Source organism: Barbus barbus, assembly GCF_936440315.1.
Source record: "Barbus barbus genome assembly, chromosome: 8".
In the NCBI taxonomy this organism is placed as follows: Eukaryota; Metazoa; Chordata; class Actinopteri; order Cypriniformes; family Cyprinidae; genus Barbus; species Barbus barbus.
This window is the reverse complement of record NC_136736.1, coordinates 23,046,382-23,065,275: the sequence shown is the minus strand read 5'-3', so window position 1 is coordinate 23,065,275 and position 18,894 is coordinate 23,046,382. Positions and strand designations below refer to the sequence as shown.

General features: G+C 42.5%; 1 protein-coding gene across 1 annotated transcript in view; it reads right to left on the bottom strand.

Annotated features, from left to right (window-relative positions):
* LOC306873966 (bifunctional heparan sulfate N-deacetylase/N-sulfotransferase 4-like) overlaps positions 1–18,894 on the bottom strand; it is a 74,272-nt gene that overhangs the window by 33,700 nt on the left and 21,678 nt on the right. The window contains exons 3-5 of the mRNA XM_079423588.1: positions 12,138–12,225; positions 10,922–11,076; positions 6,473–6,658 (exon numbers count right to left, since the gene is read on the bottom strand). Coding sequence (XP_079279714.1) covers positions 6,473–6,658; positions 10,922–11,076; positions 12,138–12,225 — 429 coding nt within the window. The remainder of the gene's footprint in view (positions 1–6,472; positions 6,659–10,921; positions 11,077–12,137; positions 12,226–18,894) is intronic.

Below are 18,894 nucleotides of genomic sequence, written 5' to 3'. Positions count from 1 at the left end.
GGGTCGCCCAGCCCGCAGCTCTACAAATATCTGCCAGCGAGGCACCACGAGCCAACGCCCAGGAGGATGCAACAGCTCTAGTAGAGTGAGCTCTCAACCTGAACGGGCAGGGCACACCCTGTACCTGATAAGCCAGGGTGATGGCGTCCACTATCCAGTGGGCCATCCTCTGCTTGGAGACGGCCTTCCCCTTCTGCCGGCCTCCGTGACAAACAAAGAGCTGGTCTGAGGTCCTGAAGCTTTGTGTCCTGTCAACGTAGCATCTCAAGGCCCGGACGGGACAAAGCAAAGCTAGGGCTGGGTCTGCCTCCTCCGAGGGCAGCGCTTGCAGGCTCACCACCTGGTCCCTGAAGGGAGTAGTGGGAACCTTGGGCACATAGCCAGGCCGGGGCCTCAGGATTACCTGGGAGTCAGCCGGCCCAAACTCTAGGCACGAATCGTCGACCGAAAATGCGTGCAGGTCCCCTACCCTCTTGATGGAGGCCAATGAAACTGCAGCTCAATTGACTGCAAAGGCTCGAATGGCGCCTGCTGTAGTGCTTCGAGCACTAGAGACAGGTCCCAAGAGGGTATAGAGGGGGGGCCGAGGAGGATTTAACCTTCTTGCCCCCCTAATGAACCTGATGACCAAGTCATGCTTACTCACCGACTTCCCTTCCACGGGGTCGTGGTTGGCAGCAATCGCAGCCACATAGTCTTTAAGGGTGGAGGGAGACAGCCTTTGCTCCAACCCCTGCTGCAAAAAGGAAAGGACGACTGAGAAGAGCACCACTCGACGAACATGTTCCATTTCAAGACGTAGGCCTGCCTCGTGGACGGCGCTCTAGCCGAAGTGATGGTGTCAACTACCCCTTGGGGTAGGTCACCTAGAACCTCCGCGTCCCGTCCATGGACCAGACATGGAGTTTCCAGAGGTCTGGACGCGGGTGCCATAAGGTTCCCCGTCTCTGAGTCAGTAGATCCTTCCTCAGAGGAATCTGCCAAGGAGGGGCTGTCACGAGGAGCATCAGTTCTGGGAACCAAGTCCGAGTGGGCCAGTACGGCGCCACGAGAAGAGCCTGCTCCTCGTCCTCCCTGATCTTGCACAGCATCTGTGCGAGAAGGCTCACTGGGGGAAACGCTTACTTGCGAAGGCCCCGTGGCCAGCTGTGTGCCAGTGCATCCGTGCCGAGTGTTCCCTCGGTCAGGGAGTAAAACAACTGGCAATGAGAGGTTTCTAGAGACGCAAACAGGTCTACCTGAGCGGGTCCGAAACGTCTCCAGATCAGCTGGACCGTCTGGGGATGGAGTCTCCACTCTCCGGGGAGCGCAGCTCGTGACAGCTCGTCGGCTGCCCGGTTGAGCAAGCCCGGAATATGAATGGCACGAAGCGACCTCAGATGCTTCTGACTCCAGAGGAGGAGGTGGCGGGCGAATTGCGACATGCGACGGGAGCGCAGACCACCTTGTCGGTTGATGTACGCAACGGTCACAGTGTTGTCCGTGCGGACCAGTACGTGCTTGCCTCGTAAGCGCCTTCTGAGACGGATCAAGGCCAGACGTACCGCTAGCAAATCTAGGCAATTGATGTGCCAGTGCAGTTGGGGGCCCGTTCAAACCCCGGACACTGCAAGCCCGTCGAACGTGGCGCCCCAGCCGGTGGTGGAGGCATCCATGAAAACCACAGCATGCCTGGAGACCTGTTCCAAGGGCACTCCTGTCCGCAGAAACGAAAGGTCTGACCACGGGGTGAAGGTTCGGCGGCAGGCCGGTGTGACTTGGACCCGGTGAGTGCCGCGCTGCCACACCCACCTCGGGACTCGGCCATGGAGCCAGTGTTGAAGCGGCCTTATATGAAGCAGCCCCAGCGGCGTGACTGCCGCTGCAGCTGCCATATGCCAGGAGCCTCTGAAATTGTCTCAGTGGGGCCGCTGTCCTGCTCTTGAACGCATTCAAGCAGTTCAACACCGATTGAGCACGTTCCTGCGTGAGGCATGCTGTCTGACTGACCGAATCCAACTTCATACCGAGAAAAGAGATCCTCTGCGTCGGGGAGAGTTTGCTCTTTTCCCAGTTGACCCGAAGGCCCAACTGGCTGAGGCGTGAGAGCACCAAATCCCTGTGTTCGCACAACTGGTCCTGAGACTGAGCCAGTATGAGCCAGTCGTCGAAGTAGTTGAGAATACAAACGCCCTGTTCTCTCATGGGAACTAGGGCTGCCTCCGCAACTTTCGTGAAGACACGGGGCGACAGGGACAGCCCGAAGGGCAGGACCTTGTACTGATATGCCCGTCCTTCGAACGCAAACCGCAGGAATGGCCTGTGGCGCGGAAGGATCGACACATGAAAGTACGCGTCCTTCAGGTCGATCGCTGCAAACCAATCTCGGGGACGGACGCACCCGAAGATGCGTTTCTGCGTGAGCATCTTGAACAGAAGCTTGTGAAGGGCCCGGTTCAAGAGACGCAGATCCAAGATCGGTCTCAACCCACCGCCTTTCTTGGGTACAATGAAGTAGGGGCTGTAAAACCCGGACCTCATATCGGCTGGAGGGACCGGCTCTATCGCATCCTTCGCCAGTAGGACTGTGATCTCTGCGCGCAAGACAGGAGCATCAGCTGCCTTCACTGCTGTGAGGTGGATGCCCCTGAACTTGGGAGGGAACTGAACCGCATAGCCGAGTCAGATGGTCCACCGGAGCCAGCAAGACGGGCTGGGTAGCGCAGGCACCCAGACACCGTACAAGCGGACCAGCGGGACCACCAACGTACCCGCGGTGGGGCAGCGAGGTGGAACACAGGAACACGGCCCGTGGCGGCCCAAAGGGGTCTGAGTGTGCGGTGCATGCTTACCTGGTTCCGAGGTTTGGCAGAGGGTGCGTGAGTAGGGCCTTTGATGACGCTCTCGAACCGCCCACTGCTGCCAGCTGGCGAAAGAGGAGGACGAGTGCGGTCTGGAGTTGGTCCGTCCGTGACTCTCCATGCCCTCTTGGGACCCAGAGGCAGAGACAACCGCTTCTTGTCGAGATTTTTGAAACAGGAGAATCTCCACCCGGCAATCCTCTGGGAGAGGGGGAGGCGCATCCGCCACCTCCCGAAGCAGTCCTCTCTCTCTCACTGGGTCGCCCGTCCCGGGCCTCTTGCTCTTCCGCTCACCGCCAGGTTTGACGGGGGCCAGGACGGGCGGGGCGGCCTGCCTACGCCCAGCTCAACGGCACCGCTTCTGGAGGCTGCTGCGGATGCGGTGCGGGAGCAGGGACGGACGCAGGGGCCGCCCTCGGCGACAAGCAGGCTTGGGCGCTGCAGCCGGCGGATGGGAGGAGGCAGCAGCTGCCCGCCGGGGCAGGACGTGTCGGATCACCTCAGCCTGCTCGTGAGCAGCCGAGAACTGCTGGGCCATGTTCTTGACTGCGTCGCCGAAGAGGCCAGTCTGGGACACAGGGCCCTTGAGGAACCGATACTTTGTCGGCGTCCCCATGTCGACCAGACACAGCCAGGGGTGAACGTCCTGGACCACCAGTGTGGACATCGCACGACCCAGAGACCGCTCCACCTTCGTCGCTCGTAGCGCGAGGCCAGAAGCGGTACCAAGCTCTCAGAGCTTCCGGATCGTAACCACCCCCGTGCATGTCCCTCAGTGCTTTTAGCCTGAGGAACCTGCAATAACGCCGTAGCGTAAGGTGGAGGCAGCTTCTCCACAGGCCACATAAGCACCGCCGGACAGGCCAGACGAATACCTACAGGCCCGGAAGAGGAGGCACGGTTTGCCCCGCGGGGTGGAGACGGTATTAGGACACAACTGCATCGCAACCGACCGCTCCACCGGGGGGACCCCGTATACCCCTTGCTGCGCCACCACCGAGGGTGGTGAGGGGGAGGAGTTAACAGGGCGGTTTCTGGCAGTAAAAGGTGCCGTCCACGACCTGGTAAGCTCCCCATGCACCTCCGGGAAGAAAGGCACTGGGGCAGGGCGCTGAGAACCAGGGCAAGCTACCCCGAGAAACCAGTCGTCCAATCTCGAGGGCTCGGGACACGGTGGGATCTCCACTCGAGCCCTACCCTCTCAGTGGCCCGGGAAAGCATAGCCGTGATTTCTAGATCCAACTCAGGCACTGCTACTGCCGGAGCTGCAGCACAGCCGAATCTTCTTGCCCAGAAATCTCCGGCTCACCCTCCGATGCAGCAGTCGACGTCCGGTCGTCAGGAGGAGCGCCAGGGTAACTGCTGGTGCACCCCTTGTAGAGTGCCCAGCACGTTCCACTGACAGCTCAACTGGTTTCGGAGCGCAAGAGGAGCGATGGTCCCTCAAGGGTTGGTTCCCTGGAGGGTTTGCCACCACTGTAATCCTGAGACCACCATGCCAGCACCTCAAGTGGTCCCCATCTGTCTGCAGCCAGAACGAGAACCAGATCAAGGCAGCGGCAACAGAGCTCCGTCCCTTTGTCGAGGTAACGGAGCCTGGCCCACAACTCCGAGATGATCATCTTCCCATGAGAAGATACCTCATCCATGAACGCCACCTCAGCATGCTTACTGCCCAGGCACGTGAGGTAGCGATCATGACCATCACCTGGCGCCAGGTAACGACCGCATCCAGAAACGCACGGGTGACACGTTGTCTGTAGCAAGACCCAACTCGTCTTTACAAAGACGTAACGTCAAGTTTGTCAGATGCAACGTCGTCTTTAAAAAGACGCACCCGTGAATGCTCTTTTAGAGAAATCACTCTTTCAGTGTGCTGAAGCGCACAGGGGAGATGGCTGCTTGCAACACAATCAGGGGGTAGCGCAACCTGATGTGTGCAATCCACTCGACACAAGAATAACCACCGCCGCTGACGCGCCGTACCACCAGCACAAGAATGCCTCGAAGAGCGCACTGACTTGCAGACACTGTAGGTTGGTCAGGAGCAGAACGACGAACGCTCGGCTCCGAAGCGAAAAGCTGAATATGCGCTGCACCCGCTGCCTACTTATACTCACGCTGTGATTAGCGGCAGCTGGATGCAATAATCGCATGCCAATATCCATTGGCTTGTTTAGATACTCTCGTAGGGGATTGGTCTCTCTAAGCGAGATCCCAATTCGTCGGTCACCGACGTGACTCGGAGTGACCGACTGATAGGGAACTGTATTTACCTTGGCATAGTTGAATAATAACAGTTCTGTAATATACTGTGAGCCTCAAACACTATTGTTTCCTCTTTCTTATGTAAATCTTGTGAATGAAAAAGACCACTGAAAAATAGGCGAATCAGAACATAACACCGACTGTGACGTTACAGTCGGGATCACTAATAGTTACGCTCCCAACATTTGCATACTGTATACCCGCCCGTGTTCTAGGTCAGCCGAACCTACACAGCCGAATCATCAGAAGTTCTGCAGGTATTGTGAAGAAACAAGCGAGGACAACAGTGAAAATGGCAGATCATGAAAACAAATGTAATGTTCCAGGCTGTGCAGGGGATATGATGTGCAGGGATGGGTTGGAGTCTGTATTCAGAAAGGCACGGAAAGCAAATAACGTGTTCTAATAAAATAACGCGAGCCACTAAAGGGACATGGTTAGGTTAGCTCCTTGCTAGCGGTAGCCTGTTACATTACAGTACACATAAACAGAGTAAGGAGAGATGACTGAGGATGATCGCAAATGATTTACAGATCCTGAGCACCACTGACAAGCATCTGATCTTGTAAAATGTGTGTTAAATACTGCCACTCCATAGTATAAACAGAGTACGTGCGATCGTGAATCTCGAAACTGAAAGTGAATCTAAAAAGCGATCGTGCATTTGAAATATTAAGCATATTAATAGTGGCTCCCTGATGCCCGCATTTAATTTACAGTATAATTACCCAACGATATAACTGCGCGAGAAAGTATTGAAATATATATTTTCCCTGTGTTTTCTTCCTGCTGTGAAACAACCAATCAGAGCAGAGCTCTATATTATTATTCATGACCCTTCCAAATAAGGTAATAACAGACCATTTCATTCTAGGGAGAAATCCTAGTCTTGTAAATGGACATGTAAAACCGTTTCTGGAGAATTTTTGCCCTTACCTAAGCCACATACCTTGTAGATATCAGAGATCAATTTAAAATATTTTAGCAATGCATTCTATGGCACCTTTAAGTAAGTTTGTTATTGACAGCTTAGCTTGCTAGCATAGCACTAACGGGTTAAGAAAAGTTCTTTTAGTTAGCTAGATCAAAATATTCTAACACGCTACATTTTTAATAAGGATTTGAGGAAGGATCTTGTATGACACTGCCTGTGGATGAAATCAAATATTAAACTATTACACTTTCTAATATTAATATTCTGTGATATTAACCTTTTGAGTGTGTGATTGTTTCCTGCAATTTTGATCCCAGGGAAAATAAATTTTATTCCACATTAAAAAAACGATGCTGAAATTTTTTTGTCATACGTATACACACAAATTCTGTGAGGAGCAATGATATGTCCTCCAGATGTTGAGCCGTACCATGATGTTGTTATGACTGAATCCCTTGCGGTGGCGTGCAGGTTTGAGGTGTGGGTATTCCTCAGTACTGGTCACTCGTATCCCCCATGCTTTTTTCCAAGCCTCATACAGCTGAATATGGACTGGATATACACCAGAATGATGAGGGGCCACGGCATATCCCAGATCTACTGGAATACCATGCTCCTGTAAAGAGAAATATTCACAAATAAATATATTTTATAGCTGAAAGACGCTATAAAATATATAAAATATATTTTATAGCTGAAAGATATATAATAAGGCAATATATTTTATTGCCTTATTATATATGCACATACAAAAGCATATTACAATCTTTTATTAACACATATACACAAGTAATCGAGTACTGAAGTGGATGACTTACAACTTCAAAGTATTTAACACCAATCAAAATTCAGAAAAGCTCCCACTCTTTTTCAGTGATCCTTTTCCAGGACTTTGAGGACTTTTCCAGGACATTTTCAATTTAATTAAGGCATGGAATAAAAGACAAGGATCACTTCCTTAAAATATGCAGTTTATGGCCATGACTTTAAAATCAGCTCTTTAATATGAGCTCTTTTAAAATACAACAAATGATCTTTGGAACCAGTTTCAATACCAAATTAAAAACTATTTGAAAATTATTAATGCTAGTATGTGTATATATATATATATATAGACAAACATTTAGTATTAATTTATCAGCTGAGTGCTTGAGTAGACAAAATCACCAAAAATCCCATTTCCCAGACAGAGACACACACACATTCACACTTATCTTCAGAGTTACACAGAGCTACCTCAGAGCTATTGATTCGAGACTATGATTTTTATGAAAAATCCATTTTCATTTTTAAATTTCTCTGGGCTAACTAATTAAAATCAGATAGGTGAGATAACAGACATCTAAAGAACTGTCAATAACTGTATTTTGAGGTGAATTCTCAGATTTAACTTCCATATCATGAGGATCCAGTAATCCACAGAATTTCCCTCAAGAGAATGTGCGTGCACACACACACACACACACACACACACACACACACACAGACACATACACAGCCGCCCACATTCTCCATCCTCTCATGTACACTCGTCTATTAGCTTAGCTGCACAGCTCTCTGATTTAATCAAACCCCCAAACCAATAAAGGCAAATCAAAGCTGTCTTCTCTAGATTATCAAACTTCTGCTCGTGGCCCATTAAAATTCTCTGTCAGCTCGACTCTCACAGTCTCTGCCCTCTGAGCTGACAGACACTAGTCTGTTTAACTCTGCGCCCAGAGTCAAGCGCATGCTAACTGCTTGACCTTGGTCACTCATGTAGGAGATTTTTCCTGGGAAATTTTTGAAGTGTGCAGTTTGTTGATTGTCATTGACTATGAACAGATCCTTATGGCAGCTTTGAGAGAGGAAAATGTATTAAAGTCAGCATGAAATGCAATCTATTTTCTAAATGCATGTTGATCTCATTGTAAATGATTCATCCATGCATATGTTGAATTTTTTTAAGATCACATTAAGCCTGCCTACATCCAATCAGCAACCAATGAACTGAACCAAGACCCCATCCTACTTTTTTCTTTTAAATAATCTGCTTTACTCAGATGTGCGTCACAATATTGAAAAAAGGATGCGTCGTTACTTCTGTTACATCTAGACTTCTAGAGAGAGATACAACTCACACACATACACATATTTGTTTTTCTATAATGGTGTAGACTTTCCATTGGCATCTTTTTTATACCAAGCTAATGATTCAATTTCACACAATAAACAGTTAAATGATTTATAATTATTCTATTTCATTATACACTAATTATAATTTTTATGATGTATATCTTAAGATAGAAAGTCTGGGTTTGTGACAAAACAATGTTTTTTTTAAATAGACTTTTAATGTTTAAAGTGATTAAAACATCAGTAAACTTAAACAGTTACATTTAAGGTCTTTGCACATTCAGTCCGAAATTCTCATCCGAAATTTTCACACGTTAAAAAATAAATACGACCTCATACTGTGTCAATCACGTTTACACACTGCCTCCGAAACTTTCGTCCATCATTAAAAAAATCGGACCAGGTTCAATTTTCTGCGTTTTTGCATCCGTAGCAAGCATTTTGACAGGAAAGGATGACAAATATGAAAAAACTGAAAAATGTGCAAGGACCTTTACACTAAATACAGCAAAAAAAATTGAATACTAGAGTCAAAAATATAGGGATGAACAGCACTGTTAAATGCAATATTTTGCGATAAAAACACAGAAAATACCACTAGACTTGATGCCACGAGCAGAGGTTTGCATTTGTGAATCAACTTTTTTTTATTCAATTCATTTCATGAATCATTTGAACAAAGTGAATCACTAAAGTGTATCTGACACCGAAACTACAAATAAAAGAGGGGACATTATGGGACAGCCTTATAGGAGAATGTGTATGATTATTGTCTCAGATCTAAAGCAAACAATTTGATATATAGAAATGTCTTGTTTTGTTACATTACATTACTTGACAGAAAAAAGTGGCTTGTTGCTGCTGAAAAATGTAGTTAAGATGTAGTTAGTTTTTGTGCAAAACACTTAAACACAAACACACCCACAGTAAAAAAACAACAACAACAACATATTATGCTAATTTAATTTCTAATATTTCTATTTCTTAGACATCTAAACACACTAAAAGCCATTTAACGTTCACTGTAATATAAAGACCTCTTTATGGACAAAGATGAAATGATTGAAAATGATAATGTGGGGGAAAATAAACAACAAAGATAATAATTATATGCATAAATCAATCAGCAGCTATACGAAACAAACCATTATTTTCAAAAGAACTTTGTTAAATCTTAATTTTAGTCACATTTTAATGCAAACTGCATTTGCATAAAAAACTATTAGCTAAACTGCTCAAGCCGTAGCGCATGACTCAAATTATAATTTAGCTGGCGGTTATGTTTTCAGACAGAGGCAGTGCTTGTTTACGCTCTGTAGTTTATCACTCACTCTGCCGTTCACATCACACGGCTGTATTTCTAATATTCAAACAGCCAAGTGACATTTATGCTAATACGCAACACAGTACAGATGAAGTCTTGACATAGTACACAACCATCTACAATACGTTGCTGTATACATATCAATATATAAACAGAATTTTAAATAATTTTTTTTTCTGTAACTCACCATTAAAGTAGTTCACCCCAAAATGAAAATTTGCTGAAAATGCCAATCTAAAATGTAGCTGAATTTGTTTCTTCAGCAGAACATATTTGAAGAAATTTAGCATTACATCACATGCTCAAAGCACTTGGCTTTTTATGTCACACACAGCTTTTCACTTTACAAGATGTTAACTGATGGACTGGAGTATTGTCAACTGTGGATTATTGTGTTGCTTTTATCAGCTGTTTGGACTCTCATTCTGACGGCACCCATTCACTGCAGATGATCCATTGATGTTCTGATGAAGAAACAAACTCATCTACATCTTGAATTGCCTGAAGGTTAATACATTTTCAGCATTTTTTTAATTATTATTGGGTGAACCTTTATTACAAAGTGTTACAAAAAGAAACAAAAGGCCAAACTACACCACAAGTGCAAGAGTTGCACTGCAGAACACAATGGATGGGTAGTTTACTTGTGTGACAATTTACTTGTTCAGTGGGTCGTGCAGATATCCTCTCTAACGATTCAGCCGCAGTGTTTGGCTTCCAAACAGCTCATAACTAAATAAAACAGGCTGTGTGACAATGAGGAATGCCAATGATCACCCCACTGTGTGCCAGCATACAGCTAGATTATCTTCCTTCGAAATTCTCTTGAAAATCTGAATGTCACGTCTTAGTAGGGCATTCCTCATTTTTTATATATGTTTTAGGAGATATATCTCAACCATTTTATAGACAGGGAACGAAAAGGAGCAGACGAGTGAAAGGGATCAGGAAATGGAATGAGCCGGATTTGCACTCGGGTTGCTTGCATCAATTTACAGTATGCGTATCACTCTGAAATACATGAAGGGTAAATGTATGTGTCGGAGTATTACATTCTGCTAGAAAAGTGTTTGTGAGTGTGACATGAGAGTGCTGCTTCACAGAAAAAGGGGAACAAATAAATGCAGGAATGTTACAGAGAGATAACTAAATGAGAGCACACACACGCTTACACTCACACTCTCCACCATTCGTGTGTAGGTTTCAATGATTCTGTCAAAATCATAAGAGGCACTTCTCTATTTGAGGAACAACTGAAGCCTCAAAGCACCTGTAAAACATGCATAATTAGTGTTCATTTTCTCACAGTAAATGACACGACTCGCTGGCGGGCTAATGGTTCCTTAGGTGAATGGGTATTTTGCTGGATATGATAATACCTGGATGATGGTTTTGTTCACTGATTGTGTATGGGCAAGTTAGAGGTGCAGTTTTTCTCACCAAAGCGAAGTCTTTGTTCAGGATCATTTGTTCCATCAGAGAGGATTCATTGTGGAAGAGATGAGGCTGCATATGACTCCACATATGAGGAAACCACCAGAACTCGTCAACGTATTTCAACAACAGATCATCTCCATCATCTTCCTCCTGCGTACCTACACAAACAAACATTAGCTCATTAGCATACTGGGCATTTCCTTTGGGCCTGTGGAATTAAAAACAATAAACATTCCTAAATTTCTAAAAATCTTAAATTCCTAAAACACTTAGTCAATGTCTAACGGCATTATGGAAGAACGAATGTCATTTCCATTGCAGTATCACTTCCACCACACGCACGCACGCACACGCATACATATAAAGTTTGAAAGTATTTTACAGATTTTAAGTCTGCATAACTGTAAGCATTAAAAAGTCCAACAAAAAAATACAAATTTCATTACTTGAAATAAAATTAAACTAAATTAACAAAAAGTAATCAACACTTTAGTTTAGGGACCAATTCATATGTCTCACTATTAATTTGTTGCTTATTAGCATGCCTATTATAAACATATTGGCTGTTTATTAGTACTTATAAAGCACATATTCTGGATGACTATATTTTACATCCCTAGTCCTACCCAATACCTGAACTTAACAACTACCTTACTATTATTAAGCAGCAAATTAGGAGTTTATTGAGGAAAAAGTTGAAGTTAATGGTATGTTAATAGAGGGAATTGGACCTTAAAATAAAGTGTGACCAATAAAATATAAATACACTTAAACTTATTTAATTTCTTATATACTTATTTAATTTTAATTTAATAGGTTTGCCAAGGCATCACTTAAATATATATATATATGTATATATAAACCTTTAATTACTTTGATTAAAAAAACTAAATTACTAAAACTTTAACTAAAGTATTAATGATACTAAAATAACACTGGTCTCTTCCTGAAAATTTGCAAAAGAAATTAGTGCCACTAATATAAACTTAATTTATTTATCCACACGCGCACACACACACACACACTTCAAAAATAGAAAATGTGAACTTTAACATGATGATCCAAAGAAACTTCAGAGTTGCTATGGCAGAGTTCTGTTACCATGCCAATCAGAATATTACAAAACACCTTTTTATAGCAGTGTGGTCATGCATGTTGCAACCAGTTAGTTTTTATATTTTATCTTTAAACAAACAAACACACACACACACACAGTTACCTGTATGGAAGAATTTTCCAGAAAATCCCAGGTTAAAGGTGAAGTTAGAAATGTATGACCTCAACATGTTCTGTGTTTCCAGAAGAGTCTGGAAGATAAAAACATTAACTATTAGAAGCTGAAGATTGCACTGTTGACTGCCTATCCACTGCTCAATACATGCCCATTTATCCATTATATATCAATCAACCATAATATACACCACAATATTGAACTTTTTGAATTAACATCATGCGGTAGTATATGTGCGCATGGTCTGAGTATATGCGTATAAGGATGTGATCGATCTTTCCGGGATGAGTAATGGCATTTGGGTTTGGCAGGTGCCTCATTGCAGCAGTTCCAATAAAACAGTCTCATATATTTCTAGCCTAAGACACCATGCAAATAAAATCAATATCTGTCTGACAACTGCCAGTGAGTGTGAGTGTGTGTGTCACTGTTTTGTAGGATATATGGTAATATCGCAGAAGGCAGGAAGGGGCGTGTTGGCTGACTTAGACGGTGTCATCAAGTCATTACTCACAGAGCTCGGGAAGATATGCTGACACACACTCCAGCACACAGGCAGACACACACGGACGGGACCCAGGAGACAGGTGTAATATATTTGATTTTATCCTCCAGTGAGAGTGTGGCAGTTATCTCTGATGACATTTTGGTAATTAATTCCATTTACATTCAACTAAACAACAGCAACAAAATCAGCACAGGTACTCGCATCCTGTTAATCGAATCAGCTCGCCCACATGACTGTGCGCCAGTCTATGTGCGCTTTGCATCTTAACCTAATAGAGTGGCATTTTGATCGAGCGCTCATTAATTTAAAATGATATGGCCTCATCTAATTCAATGTTCATGTCGTAATGTGATATTACTAAAACAGAGGGATTTGGTGAGATGCCTTTTTGAATATTGAGTGGAATGTGTTATGCGTCTTTTGGGAGGTTCAGCCTGATGTTCGATGGCTAATGGCTTGGTACGCAGGAAGCAAGGTAAAGGGAGTGAGTAAGATGAACCTGTGAGCAAGTTAACCCAACTCCTGCATCAAGGTATTTGTACATGCTTTTTTTTTTTCATGTAATCATATAAACAGGAAGTGTCCATCAGTATTTAAGCACATGGCAAAAGGTCTATGAAAGAAATTTGCTGTAGAAACAATTTTTGGTTACACTTTATTTTAAGGCGTCCTTGTTACCATGTAATTATACATTTAAGTACTGAGTAACATTAATTAACTACATGTACTTATTATATGGTTAGGGTTAGGATTAGGGTTACTTGCATGTAATTATGCACAATTTATTGTTATTATAATAGTAAATGGATGAAATGTAACTGTAACGGGGCGAACGAGATGTGCAGATCCATGTGCAAGCTTTTATTAATAAACAGTCAAAAAACAGGCAGGGCCAAACAACGGCAAACAGGTATGGTACGGGCAAGACACAGAGAAATCCTATAGGGCTAGTGAGAGTCGATGATCGGTGAACAATATCCAATAGGACAAGGCAGAGAGATAATCCAGGTATACGAGCAGTAGTCCAAGAGAGGTGCAAACAGAGTCCAAACGGCAAGGCAAAGGGTAAATCCACAATACAAGGACGGGAAACAGGAAACGAGACTATAAACAAAACAAACTAAACTTAGACTTAGAAAACACAGAATGGCTCGGTAAGGTAGCTAACACTAGGAGAGTGTTACACGCAGAACCAGACTCAGAGCTAGACATACACACAGAAGGCTCGGTAAGGCATCTAACACTAGGGGAGTGATAAACGCAATACAATACTCGACAGAGAGGAAGAGGAAGTCCATGGTTTATCTAGGGTGTGTGATCAGTGCAATCAGCTGTGTGATCAGTGCAATCAGCTGTGTGTCGTCAGTGCAATGGATGATGGGAATTGTAGTCTGAGGTGGCGTGCAACAGTTAGTGTGGTGCAAGAGTCCATGTGGTGAGCGAGTGACCTCTGGTGGTGAGTTAACAGAAGTTCATAGACCAGATTCATGACAGTAACAAAGACACCTTAAAATAAGGTGTCACCCAGTTTTCTCTCAGAAATTTCTAGTAAATTTAGCAAATGATTACAAAGAACAGCAAGTAACACATTGAATTAAACACAATTTCTATAAGTATAAAAACATATTTTCTTGTAAAATGTACTCCAATAATCTTTTTTTTTTTTTTGCAACTTTTACAAATATTTTTTACAGTGTGTTTTTACACTGGCCACAATTTTTATTTATATTTTCATTTCACTAAATGAAAGCACATAAGAAAGAATACAATTATATTATTATTATTTATTATTATCATTAATAAATAGATGAAAGATAATAATTTATGTGGAATTTGACTTTAATTGAAAAGTACATCCTCAGCTTATCTCACCTACTTACCAGAAGCAACTACAGCCAATGAATCACATTTTAAAAAGCCGTATATTTGTGACATTCTGTCACAGACACTAAATTTTAATTTATCAAATGAGAGTCTTGTTTTATCCAATGATAATAGATGCCTTGAAAAAAGTAGACCTATTCACTCTTCCTCTAAGTTTTCCTTGTATAGGTGACAACAAACAGGACCTCATCTTACCCTGCAAAATGTAGATTAGATGTATTCTGTTGCAGGAGTGAGAAGGAAGAGTTCAAATAAAAGAAAGAGAGAGAACACATTTAATATTGATGTGGGAATCTGGGATGTTGGGAATCTGACATCATAAGATAAGAACGCCAAGTGCAGGAGAGATGGGAGGGGAATGACAGGATGAGAGGAGAGAGTGAACCTGAAATGGATGACAGAAGGAATAAAGAGATAGACAGAGCTATTCTAGGAGATTTTTAGACACAAAGTTTCCTGTTCTCTAAGCAAGCCATGACATGCGCACACACACACACGCATAAATGGCAAAACTCTTCCAAAATGTGACTCTAAAATAGCAAAACAAACATATCGGAAAAGTTACCGAAACTTTCTCAGCTCATTTCTACACTCTGAACTCGCATCCACTGTCAGGGTCCTCTTGATTAAAATACAACAAACTGAGCTAAATTAATTATTTAACGGTTAGGTTTTAAACAGCTCTGTCTTAAATCGATTCCTTATGTTTACTGCGCACACTTCAAAAGAGTGCACATGAATCATTAATGTATTAATAAGCCAAAGAAGCAGCTTCATAATGTCATCATAGTTCTGATGCTTCCCGTCAGCTTGGAGATGCATTATTTTGAATAATCTGTGTTTTATAGTAATTTATAATGACTAAAACCTTCACATGCTTTACCCCAGTATGATATTACTGCTGGTTTTGAGGTTTGAGGGTTACTATAAATTTTAAACCTTCGGCTAAATTTTTATAAACCAGTCTTTTGGGTCTCACTCCAGGCGTAGTTTATGGTTAAGGGTGTTTATAGGGTTCAGCCTATGATTATTTGGTGAGAAGGTTATTCCAGGACAAACAAACAATATAAGACTGTGAACCTACTTAACACATTGTGCAAAGCGTTCACATGTACAGGATTTATCACAACAGTTTTGTACTGGGTGTGAATTACAAAGAGGTTTAGGGAGGACTAGGGGGATCTGGACCATCTAATTAAAGAGGAAACCTTCTACAATTGATGTCAAAAGGAAAGATTTAAAAAGCATATATGCTTAGCAGCCTTATTTTTACATATTAAGTTTAAACAGCTTGTGAAACTTAATAGAATTAATATATCAGAATCAGAATTAGCTTTATTGCCAGGTATGTTTGCACATACAAGGAATTTGTTTTAGTGACAGTAGCTCCACAGTGCAACAGAATAACAGCTACAGGACAGGACACAGATAATAATAATAATTAGGGAAGCTCCGATCAGGACTTTTGCCGCCGATACCGAATGCCGATTTCTTGTCATGGTGATCGGCTGATATCAATGCCGATTCTGATGCTTCAAGCTTTATATAACATATGTAATAATGTTATATAAATAATCACAAAAATTGTTCCTTATACAGTGAATTTTAATATTACTTTAAATTGGTGTTTATGCATAACATGTGTATCAGGATACTCAATATAAGACAAAAATAAATGCAAACAAAATGTTTCTGATGCAACCCAAGGCAGAGATGGGCTTGGACTCGAGTCGCATTTTTATAGCCTTCAGACTTGACTTGACCTGAAAGGACTCCAGACTTTACTCGACTCGAGGAAAAGGACTTGTGAATATTTAAAAGCAACTCGAGTCTTTTATCCTTAAATACTTATATAACTGATTTTCAAAAGGCGGCCTCATCCGCACCCTGCCATCCATCCGGACCGTGAGCCGTAACAGCAGCACCATTTTAAGTGAGCAGCATGTAAACAGCGGAGCGATTCACATAACAAGCGCTCAGGGTCGTTTATGGTAAATATCTTTCAGCGCTATATACTCTAGTATTTTTATCTAAAGCTAAACAAGCTTTATATTCGAGCCCTTTCAACTCCGTGCTCTTTCTCTCTCTCTCCGGACGTGCGTCGGCACCAAGTTCAAGAGCTGCCGCAGTTATTTTAACAACGACAGAAACATGGCGAGAGGCAAAATTATAGATTACTTTCACTAAAATACAGCAGCAAAAAAAAAAAACTATGCTGCAAATATAGTTATTTTTCTTACTATCTATTTATCTATCTATTCTATAACCAACTGTTCAATATAAGACTGAAGAGGAAAAAATAAATAGAAACATTAAAACTACTGAAAGAGCAAAACGGAGTAGTTTCACGGTTATCCACGGGCACTGCGGATAATCCGCGGGTCGGGTAATAAAAAATGCATTCTGATTATTTGCGGGTGGGTTGCGGGTGGATAAAATAAATCATAAATGATGCAATATTAACTACATTTTTTTTAAATAAATTTTTTCATTAGGCAGATGATTTCATTTTTGTGTGTGTGTGTTCGCCTGATCGGGAAGTTGCACTGACAGAAATGGTGACATTCCAGATAAAGTTTAAAAGGAGTAAAGCCTCTGTTAATGCTATTGAGTAGGCTAATATGGCCAAAGAAGATATTATGTTTTATAAATAAATGTTCATAGAGCAGCCGCGATCAGCTCCGGTGCCCGTGCCGTAAAGCCTGGGCTCTCAGATCAGCTCTAACGTCACTGAATCTGCTGTTAAAAATGAACCACCCATTCATCATATCATCATGCAAAACATACACGCCATATAACTAATTTTTCATTGTTTCTCGAAACGTCATAGCATTTCCACACTGGCGATGACTTGCAGCATATGTCCCCACATAACATATACGTCGTCACTCGTTGACATCATCAAATTGCGATCGGTTCGTGAGATCGGCCAAATGTATGAGTACCGATCGAGTCATAAAATGTGATTATCGGCCGATACCGATCTCCGGCCGATCGATCGGAGCATCCCTAATAATAATAATAAAAATAAAAAATAAAAATAATAATAATAATGTACAAATATACAAAATGGACAATATGCAAAATAGCACAAACACAATATACAAAATAGACATGTATAGTTCAGTATGTACAGGTATGTTAGGTGCAAATTTGAAATGTAGTAAGTATGTGTGTTAAATAAAAAAATACAAAATAAAAAGTATCACAGTGTTGTGTGTTTCATGTTTATTGTTAACCCTTTAGGTGCCAGGTTTTTTGTAAAAAATGCTGGATTTTGACATCAAGATTTCAAAAGCTTGTGGCTTGAAAAGGCTTAAAGATAGAGATCTACTGTAAATTAGAATAATGTTGGGCATGACCGAAAGTTTATGTGGGGTGTAAATATACTCATTTAATTAGCATATTATAACGTCATCAGGGGGCAGCCCTCTTGAATTTGATAATATTCAGGAAATAATAGATATTGAATGGATGTTTGAACTTATTTGCATGTTTTTTTTTTGTCTTTTTATCCTCATTCCAAATGATCAGGAAAAGAAGAAATCAACAGTAAAACAGGAGAAAGTAGTAAATTATTACTATATTACTGTGCCATAGTAAAAAACTTGTACCCATTTTTTGATCAGTTGACCAGCTATCTGCCCAATCAGGTATCTAGGTGACAGTTTATATTTCTTGAGAGTATGGTACCTCTCATTGCATGGCACAGCGCACAGACCTACCCCACACTGACTGCTGTACTTTGTCTGCCGGCAGCCCTTAGAGCGTGCGCAATCTGGCCAATCATCAGAGAGCAACAGCTCTCCTATGGACACTAAGACCACGTCCACCCTTGCCACCCCCATCCCCGTTGGGCAAAGTGTTGAAATGATCACTTGTTTGTGCTTTGTGAACGATCGCGCCTTGCACGGCGGCACCATTGCGCGGAAAAGATGTTAGACGGCCGATCGTCATTTCCAAAAGGCAAATATTTCCCTTCAGAGTCAGAATCGGCAAATAACATGTGCAACACATCCTCACGCTACAACTTTTTATTAGCCATTTGGCGCTTTTCTCTCACAAATCTCACAATTTACTCACAGGCTATGAACTGAATTGCTTCCCCATCAATGACACGATAGCTCACTTGCTCTGCTATTTCTTCAAACTATTTTGGTCTAGAATCAAAGTACTACATGTCTGCCATCTAGTGGTAGGGAATACAAATGAGATATTATACCATATTACGAACTACAGTCTATTTCATGAAGTATGACGTCTTGTCACAATTTTGCGACTTTAGCGCTTAAGAGTCTTAAGAGTTCAAATGTTCATGAGATGGATTGCCTGAGGGAAGAAACTGTTCCTATG